Genomic DNA, 10,532 nt, shown 5'->3' on the forward strand with positions numbered 1-10,532 from the left:
GGTTCTTGAAGAACAAATCCTTGATAGAACAAATTAAATCAATTTTAAGAAAGTTTTGGAAACAATGCCCCAGGAAGGCACATGTAGTGCTTGAGGTTGACTGAATATTCTTTTCTAAATCAATATGAGTATGGAAAAAAAAAGAGAAGGTATTAAGTTCAGTCCGAAACTGTCTTAAGAAAGGGGTGCTCTCGTTAGGAGTACAAATGTTTCATCTCTACTCGGATAGTCTCCCTAAAGAAACTTTGTAGCTGTCTCATTGTTTAGAGAAGCTAGGCCCTTAAAGCCTACAATTGTAGAAAGAATATGACTTTGACATTATCTATTGCCCAAGGAAGGAAAACTCGGTTTCAGTTGAAAACCATTTTTGCCTCCACCACAATCCTTCCAAAAAGGGGTCTTTCAACCAAAATCTAGGGAATCCTTGCTCCTCTCAAGTACCAAGACTGAAGTGTCGAAGCTAGACAAAATCAATTTTGAGTTACCAAAAATAGGATATTTCTGCCAAGGGCAGAAGAAGACCCACATCCTTTCTATTAAAGTTATGCGTCTCAAGTGAATGCCTATTGTGATTCTACTTATTTAATTTGTCATTTTTAGGTGTTTATTTTACTTAGCCTGGGTTGGGAAATTCATAGTGGGGTATATACGACCCCAGAGAAATATATAAGTACACTTTGCCCCCATTGTGATAATAATCTGACTCATTGCCTGGTTGGTTGGTTCAGCAATCTCTCTCTCTCTCTCTCTCTCTCTCTATCTCTACACTTCCGCATCTTCAACTTTGACATCCATAGGATCCAACCACCAAATGTTCTCACCCAATTGACCATTTGGCCATAACTGGAGTATACACACTTGTTGGAAAGACTCATGAAAAACCTTGTTGCTACGACTCTTCCTACCACCTCTTAATATGAACAAGTTTATGCCCGGCCACAAGGCCACGAGAATAAGCAGCTTGGGGAGTTCTTCCATGTGTCTTGTCAGCCATCATCTCAAGTCCTGATCTAGTCAGCCTCTGCTTGTCTGGCTTACTCTTTGTTGGCACTGCCCTTACAGGGCGGTGCATTGAATTCCTTTGTTCCACATTTTTCGAAATAGTCCGAAAACATTGATTTCTCTCAAGTGACACTAAAGTTTGAGTTTTCTAGCAGATTCTCCTCTCTTTTCCTCAGGACAATATTCAGTAAATTCTGCATGTTTGCATCACATCAAATATCAAATACATGTAGAAGACAGACTGGACAGACTCCTTGGTTCTCTCACCTCGCTGTCGGCATATAGATGGCGAGCGTACGCGCAACGTGTGGTACCATAACAAGAATACCCAATGCACATTTGCATCATGCCAAAGAGGCCCCCCCCTGTAGCTGGCAAGCCAAAAAGCAACATCAAAAGCAGCACTCAATAAATGCCCTTAGCCACTGCCTGCTGCTGTTGTGCTTGATATGGTTGAGTCACCCTCCATCAAGAGAAAATCTTGACTACAAGAGTGATCCAGGTTCATTTCAGAAGTGCTATGCTTCCTTGGATCATCTCTCTTTTGTAACGATGACAATATGTTAGTAAGAGTCACATGTGAGGTAACATCATTCGGGTCCAGTTCATGACAAAAACTTGCAGCACGTGCTGCCCGTTCGGTGTCTCCATGAAGCTTGCAGGCACCAAGCAAGCATAGCCATGCTACACTTGCTTGCTCTGACGAGATATGAGCAATTAGCTTTTCTGCCTCGTCTAAGTGCCCTGCTCTTCCAAGAAGATCAATCATGCATACATAATGGTCCACCCGATATGCCAGACCGTGTTCTTGATTCATCGAATAGAAGAATTGCCTAGCAGCATTGATCTGTCCTGTATGACTACAAGCATTGAGAGTACACACAAAGGTAACATCGTTCGGTTTAATACCCTCCTTTTCCATCAGTTTAAGAAGGTCTAAAGCTTCCTTGATACAACCACTCTGTGACAATGTTGCGATCATTGACGTGTAGCACACCACATCCCGTCGATGCAAATTGTTGAACACTCTCTTTGCATCATAAAGGCTACCACATTTTCCATACATGTTAATGATAGCATTTCCCACCATTGGATCTCCCTGGTACCCAAAATCATGAATGGTAGCATGTATCTCTCTCCCTGATACAATATCTGTGGCGACTGTGCATGCATCGAGAGCGCAGAGAAGGGTGACTTTGTTGGGAATAATACCTTCTACTTTCATCTGGTCATATAGCTTAAGCCCCTCTTTGCCATCAGCATTTTCCGCACAAGCTCCGATAATGGCAGTCCAGGAAATGACATCCTTGTAGGACGCATTATTGAATGTATCTCTGGCATCGACCAAGCTCTTGCATTTACCATACATGTTAATCAACGAGTTCCCAACACCAGGACATTTCTCATAACCTACGTCAATGACGGAAACATGTACCGCTCGTCCATCCTTGAGAAGTTGTAGGCCTGCACATGCGTCAACTGCACAGATAAAGGCAGCTATGTCTGGCCTGAAGCCTTTGTGTTGCATTTCATCCAAATGCTCTAATGCCTCTTTACCATACCCATTTTGCGAAAAAGCCACGATCATGGCTGTCCATGATACAACATCTCGGTCTATTATTTCATTGAACACATCCTCAGCGTCTGCAACAGCCCCACATCTTCCATACATGGTGATTAGTGCTGAGCCCAAGATAGCATCCATCTCATTTCTACTGACGTCCAGAAGAGCATGAGCTTCCAGACCCACTTCTAGGTCAGCTACCTCCGCACAAGCGTCAAGAACAGAGACAAGAGTTATTCTATTGGGATGGGTGTCTGTGAGCTGCATTTGATGAAAAACATCCAAAGCACGCCTCCCATGCCCATTTTGGGCAAACGTAGAAATCATTGTATTCCAAGAGACATTATTAAGGAGAGGCATCTGTAAGAAGGTAGTGTAAGCGTCATCGACATGCCCATTCTGACCATAGGCTCTCAACAAGATGTGCCAAGAGTACATGTCAGGGTTGCGAATTCTGGCAAAAACAGCTTTTGCATCAGCGACATCACCACAATTGCCATACATTTCAATGAAACAATTGCTTAGGAAGGTGGAGCGGTCGTATCTGTGCTCGTAGGCGAGGCTGTGGACAAGCCTACCTTCAGCCAACGCCTTAGATTTCCGGTAATGGTTGAGAAGAGATACAAAAGAGTCGTAGCTGAGGACCTGATCAGCTGAGGAGACCAGAATCGCAGATGATGATGGTGGTGGAGAGAGAAGGCCCACCATCACTGCGATTCTTCATGGACATCTCTCTCTCTCTCTCGATAGTTTCCTACGACGTTAAAAATTCTCTTCTTCTTTTTCTCTCTCTCTCTCTCTCTCTCTCTCTCTCTCTCTCTCTCTCTCTCGGGATAGTTTCCTACGGCGTAAAACTCTCTTCCTTCTTCTTCTTGTTCTCCCTCGTTGTTCATGTATTGCTTGAATAGCTATACAATAAGTCGAGTGATTGAATGTCATATAAATATGATACATAAATGCAAAATTGAATACGCTTGTAAGATATACCGTGTTGTGATACATTTATGAATTTAGTAGCCTGCACATGGAAATAATTATTTTGGTAATCTATTGTAGCGGTTTTGAAGTATTAGATATCATAATCATATAAATGTAATGGAAATGGTCCATGAACTTTGAGAATAACGGAATTAAGAGAATTAAAGTGAGCATTTTTATGAGATTACTTTGAGAACATAGAGGGTGAACTTAATTAACGATAGCAGCATAACCATTATACTAAGTAACTTGGCATGAACAATACTTTTGCGAGAGAGAGAGAGAGAGAGAGAGAGAGAGAGAGAGAGAGAGAATTAGAGAACTTGACAACGGTTGAGGATTGGATTCATGTGGAGTTAGTCCCCCCTCCAATAGGCTTTTGTAGTATAGATTCTCCCATAAAGAGAGACTTGGTATAATACAATCTTTGTGTTACTTGTGACCTTGGTGATACTATGAAGATGGAAAGCTTCATGCATCATGAGCATTGTAAAAAGCATTAACCATCCTCGGCCTCGGTCCCAAGGCCTCAAACACCTTCGAAGGTGGAGAGAGCTAGCGGGGAATGAGGGTAGGGAAGAGGAAGAAGAATCATTCTTAGGAGAAAGAAATAGTACCTCACTTATCATCACTCTTCTTGCTTAGCATATCATAATAGCATAGTAACGAAGGTGGAGAAGATGGAAAGCTTAAGCATTGAAGCATGGCTCTTGGTTGGATTTTCATTCCATAGCCAAGAGTATTGGTGTAGGCTCTCAACTTCTCAACAAGCTTGGAGAAGGAGATGGAGTTCTTCCACTTTCACCAAGTGAGAATGTTTGAAAAACGAGTGTGTCAGAGGGTGTATACCCCTTGCTTGCTTTGGTCTACCCCTCCTTTTTGCTCAAGCTTGAAGCTCATTGGACCCCTCTAAGACTAGCCAATCACATGCATAATGCATTTCAAGCAACATGGGTAGCACAAGTGTCCTCCTTACCTCTTTGAGAAAGAGAACTTGAAAATATCTTGATATTTGTTTAATTGAACTAGAAGCTTATTGGACCCCTCTTTAGCCAAGCCAATAGGATTCAAGCACACCATGTGGCTAAGCATAGGGAGAGCTTGACATGTATCCATGTGCCCCTTGAAAAAGGGGGTGCCCTTTGGGTGAGCGGGAGGTTAAGTCAAAGATTCCCCTAACTTTGGGGCTTCTTTGATAGACCACTTCTTTGATAGACTACCTCCTTTTGGACCCCTATTGAGATGTAACCATCTCTCCTCTTGGTACCCTGCTGAGATAAGTCTAGAAGCACTTACTGTACATTGCTCTTTGGTAGACCGTCTCCTTTTGGACCCCTATTGAGATGCAACTATCTCTCCTTTTGGTCCCCTGCTGAGATAGGTCTAGAAGCACATGTCTCTATTCTAACTCTTGTTCCCGTTTATTCTCCCACATTAAATGATCAGTCTAATATGAGAAAATCATTCGATGAAGTCAGATATTATATTTTATGACATAAATATGAATGAATGAATTGAGTTTATGAAGAGGAATGAATATGTAAGAGGTGGAGCACAATGAGTGGAAGTCTTAGACAAGATATCTCCACAATTTAATATAGAAAACATAACAAGTTGACAGAAGAAAGGATAAGTAGTCGAACTAAACATTTTGTTTTATATACAAGGAAGTTAATAGGTGACTCTATTACTTTCTTAGAAAGAGGAAGTGATACCAATGAGCAAAAATAAAAATTTTATGATTCGATGGTTAAAAATCTAGATGGTATGAACATCTCTGGGGTAGGAAGTTGTAGCAAATGTAGTTGCATTCGCTCAGTGATGCGTGATAGCATAACGTACAATAGCCGCGAGGAAGAACTTCTTTTGCAATGAGCAAGATATTTATGTTGATTGTGATCCTTGTTTTGACCGCCATAAGGTAAGTTCTTGTTCTGATATGTCTAGCATCAATTTAATTACATTGACGCTGCCATCTTCATCTTGTTGGATATCGTCCACCCAACATAGTAATCCATTAGCTACTGCAATTGTTAAGTCTATACTCTCGATTATCATAGCCTTTGCTCCTTTAGCTATTTTGTCAATTGCATGGAAGTCGAGATCTTCATTCCATGTTTGGAGCTCGGGCGCGTTGTGTACATTTGTGTTGAGACTAATTTGAATGATGTGACTATACCCCAGAAAGCTTGCAAGGAGGAGATTACTATAATATCAAACATCATTGTTGTGTGTGCAAATGATTGTCGTGTTCTTTCTTGTCTATGCGCTTCTCTATTTCATTTGGCTTTATATTGCGATCATCGAGCATATCCTCTATCTCTTTCTTTGTGGGGAGCTTGACCCTTATTATATTGAGAAACTCCATGAAAGAGATATCTTTTGCATGTCGCACTCAGCAAGACATATTGTACATGGTAGCAAATGACCAATACATGAAGCTTGTGATGTGAAAAGGGTAGCAATGATCAATTTGATGCCCACATACGGAGGCAATTGTGTTAAATCATCGAATAACATGATCTTTTATCTTTGAATGGGTCTAGTAGTGTGCCTTTACTAACATTTACAATTTGTTGGACCATGAGATCGAAAGTCTGCTTTGTTAATATTGAAATCTTGTCTAAGATGAAATTGCATATGCTTCTTTAATGTTGACATATCTATCAGTTTTGGAGATTGATAGTGGATACTTTTGTGTGCGTACTAGTTTCTTGAATTGGAAGTGGACTGTTGTTGCAATGCTACTCAACCTTGTAGCTACACCGATCAAAGTTGTGAGGATCACGACGTCCTTCCTTTGCTTTATGAGCTGGCTTGTGATGTATCTTATGAGGAAGATTTTGCCATTCCTAGGAGTGCCTGTGATAACATGTAGGCCACTATTTGTTGTTGTGAGCTTCTTATAGATTTCCACATATTCAATTGTCAGTGTCTCATTTTGGACATTTTGAAGTTCGTTCAAAAGTGCAAGGCATGAGATGACGTGTCCTGTTGCTCGTAGTTTGTTTGCACATTTGGAGATTGAAATGAGGTAGACTTTGTTGAAGATATCTTCTGTAGGATCATCTTCTTAAACTGGTAAGTCTAACCTGTTGTGAGCATATTTCACCGTGTGTATTCTATGATGTAAATATCAAGGTCCTTGTTTGTCATCAATATCAGATGCCTAAGTTTGCACTCAACATAGTATGACCTGACATGTTCTCAGGTGACAGTAGTTGGGATTCATTTTTTTAAGTGATGCTCTTTAGCAACACATTATAGAAGAACGCCTCCTTGTGGTGCCTAGGGTGATAGTTTGTGCAGCGGACTAGTCGGCACTGTCGTTGTAGAGTTTGGCCATATGCGTTCTCCTCTGAAAGAACCGTTTTCTTTTCATTTTGTTTTGGCACTATATATTCTTGTGGAAGTCATAAAAATGTAAGCTCCTCTAGAATTTACAGTCGTGCACAATACACATCAACATGGTGCAATACAATGTTGTTGTTGTGACAGACGATTTGTTGTCTTAGTGTGGTGAGGAGTCAACATAGTGGACACTGTAGCTCTTTGAAATGATTAGGATTTGCAAACAATTTAATGCTACCTCTATTGTTGAGATTGGCTTTGATAGTAGAGAGACTGATATCAACTTCAACTTTACGGTGTCAAGGCCATCTAGACCTAAGCGCTCTGCATCTTTGAGCAAATGTTGAGATGACCCATTAGTTCAATTTTGAGTGCATACTTCAAAAGATAGTAGGATAGGGATGAGTTGGTGACCCATTGCATATTCATATGTCTCCATAGCAAGATTAATGTAGGGTGGTAAGGTACAATGTTTATGTCTTCATGTCTGGGCCTAAAGTAGTGCCATCTATGGTTGTGCTCATTAAAGACTAGGTTTGGGTTTGGTTGTACATGAAATGGGAACCTATGCTTGCAGACTCCATCTCTTTGACCTTGGTAACAACTTGTATGTCACTTCTAGAGTTACTTCTTGAGTACAAGGTCTCCGAGCCGGTGTATTTCTGGAAAAATCAAGGACCTTGTTCTTGTGGGGATGTATGTTGCTATTCCACTAAACAGTTGCTCTCTGTCTTCTTCATGTACCGGTAGTATCACATGAGCATGCAACGATCCTCTATTTTGGTGTTGCACATGGCCCACCACACCTTTTGCAACTATGTATTTCCACAAAAGCGTTTGAACCTTAGTATGGAATGTGAGAGCGCATTCGACCACACAGTCTATCCAAGTGAAGGAGGTAATTAATTGATGTGCAGTTAGCTCGATCTTGTTGATTTCATGCCATCTTGTTTTTGTGACCTCATCAGCAGTAAAAGTGTGGGACGGATGTCTAACCTCACTCCTATCTTATTGCAGATGTAGCGAGAACCACGATCAAATTATCAATCCATGGGACGAAGTTGACTCAACTAGTGCCACATAGAGGCTACAAGAGGTTGTCAATCTCTTGAAAAACAACAAACAACTCGCATCTAACTCAAGCTACACTCAAGTGAATGAAATCACCAAAAGCCAATCGCTCATCGGCAAACAAATCACATCCGTTACAGCATCAAATGACATCCAAAAGTAACGAAACTTCTAGGACATGTTTATAAGACCTAAGCACACATGCTTATGGTCTCAAATTCCACTTCAGGTCAAGTGCGAAAATTGCGATTAATAAACAGCAGTGGATTTTTGACCGAGCCGGATTTCGACCCAGAATGCATCTAAATGCTTAGCAATGATGCCCCAATACCCCGCCTATGCTTAGTTTTTGATTTTGAAGTGTAAATTCCTACTTATGATGAAAGTAGGCTGCGGGTTGGCGACGCCAACAACTATGAAATACCGTCAAATGCTTATATCAATGCGTAGAGCTCTTACCTGCGGTTGCAACGCAACATACGCGATTGCACTGTGACAACCGGGGAGAGACTAGGAAGGGCGAGAAGGAGAGAAGTGAACGCCGTTAGCTCACGTTGTGTATTTCATTATCCAAAACTTAAAAATAACTTACAAAAATTGGCTTTTATACCTTAGCCAAGGTTTTTGGTGGTCAAAACTAATAATCTGGGATTTCTAACTAAAGATAGGTAAAGACAGGTTGATACAATCTGAAAGCTTGTAGCCCCGGCTCATCAACTACAAAGTTTATCCTGAAAATAAGAGTTACAATATTCTTGATTCATCAAAATAATAGATGTTTTTACAATGAGAGCTCTGAAAAATGTTATCCGAGTTAGCTTGCTGCTAACATTCCCTCCCTCCTCGTCTGTGTCATCCGTTGACACAGCTTTATGGCCTGAAATAATCTTCGGGTTGATGGCTGGCGAGGCGGTCTTTAAGTGCATGTAAAGCTTTTTCATATCTAATCTTTCTTTCTTTGTCTGGAACCTGCAAAAATTGCATAGTGACTCTATTCTTTAGCTCGACGATGGAGTAGCCTACGAATCTGGAAGTCACGTTGTTGATCAATGGCCCAAAAATCTTCGTTTGCCAAGTGAAAAACCTTGTGTAGAAAGCTTCCTCAAATGCCAACATATTATGAGATGGCAAGAACATGCAGCATGCGTAGAAGCCATAAAGGACTTCTTCTGAAGGTTGGTTACTGAGGTCGTATCATAAATCCTTATTGCCCTCGAGGAAGGACATCAACGGTGCTCGTGCTTGCTCTGGCTCATGAAAGGCTTCAATGCATGTGAGCAGTATTCGACAAATTTTGTAGAGCATAGCACATGAGAGAGTAGGGAGGCTTTTGAAGAATGACATGGTGCCTGTTAGGGTTTTCACCATGTATTCCTCTGTCGGCATTCCCTTCTCTAGAGCTGGCCATCTTGGATATTTCAGACATGTAGGCCGCTGCTTGCTACATCCTTACTCTTGGTATATGATAAAAAGTTGAGTCTTTTTGAAGTGTCGTAGGTGCTCTTGTGAACAGAATCAAGTATCTAGGATTCTTGTTCAGCCAGCTCTTTCTCCACTTGGGGTGGATGTCATCTGCGCCTTCTGCTTGCATGTCTTTATATAGTCGTTCCTTGACCTGTAGCAGCTCGACCTTGATCAAGGGATATGGCAGAGATTGCTGATGCCATTGTGCATTGATTTGGTTGGGAGTGAGTTGAGTAAGATTGATAGAATGAAGAAATGTCAACTCCCAATCCATCACTGCTTTCCACTGCTCATCCGTCTCCTGAGCAACCTTCTCCTTCAGTGCATCTTCTTTTGCTTTTGACAACTGGACCATTTGCACTTGATCATCATATGTTACTGGTACTTGAAATTCTTCTTCTCCACTTAGCCCTTATGTCGGCTGTGTTTCCATCTCAACGACAGAGATTGAGGGAATATCAATGTGGGGTTGTTTGAATGTACCTGCTTCTTCCTACATCTATTGCTGTCCATATCACAGTAGCTGGTTAACTCTCTTCAGCTCTGCTATCTCCTTGAGCAGCTCTTCTTCTCTTTGTATCCGCATTAATGCAAGGTATTTGTGTTGTGACTGCTCTAGCTTTAGCTCTAGCTCTAGATCTTTATTCTTTTTCTCCAATTCTTTATATACTTCGTCCGTACCTTTGATCGAGGTGACTGTAGGATTTTCTCTTATCTGTTGCAAGAAGGTTGCCTGATTGTTGATCATCTACTCTGAGTATTGTAATGAAGTGTTTGCTACGTCTAACAGTACTTGGATTTTTTGAAGTGGCAGAGTTGTAGTTACGAGTTCGTTCTGGTAACTTCTATGAGGTGTTCGTCTTTGGTCTTGCAGACATCTATTAACTTCATGAGAAGTTTGGCTAGCTCTTCCATTTCCTTTTGCTGTTTTTCTCTGGCTAGATGGTGTTGTTCAGCTTCAGCTTTCAACTCTTGAACTTGTTTCTGTAGATCGATGATGACATTTAATCTATCCTCTAGCTCTCCTTGAAGAGCATCTATCACCATTTCCAACTCTCTAGCCTTAGCAATGCGGCTAAGTGCTGTTGATTGCATTTTTTCT

At 41.2% G+C, this 10,532-nt stretch overlaps 1 protein-coding gene across 1 annotated transcript; it reads right to left on the reverse strand.

The window, feature by feature from the left end:
- Nucleotides 1-237: 237 nt before the first annotated feature.
- LOC147456334 (pentatricopeptide repeat-containing protein At2g13600-like) lies at nt 238-3,338 on the reverse strand. The gene has a single exon (XM_086514860.1). The coding sequence runs from the start codon at nt 3,272-3,274 to the stop codon at nt 1,421-1,423; it is 1,854 nt and encodes a 617-aa protein (XP_086370986.1). The 5' UTR covers nt 3,275-3,338; the 3' UTR covers nt 238-1,420.
- Nucleotides 3,339-10,532: the final 7,194 nt, after the last annotated feature.

The sequence above is a fragment of the Adiantum capillus-veneris genome, chromosome 6 (genome assembly GCF_014529385.1).
Source record: "Adiantum capillus-veneris isolate H3 chromosome 6, ASM1452938v2, whole genome shotgun sequence".
NCBI lineage: Eukaryota > Viridiplantae > Streptophyta > Polypodiopsida > Polypodiales > Pteridaceae > Adiantum > Adiantum capillus-veneris.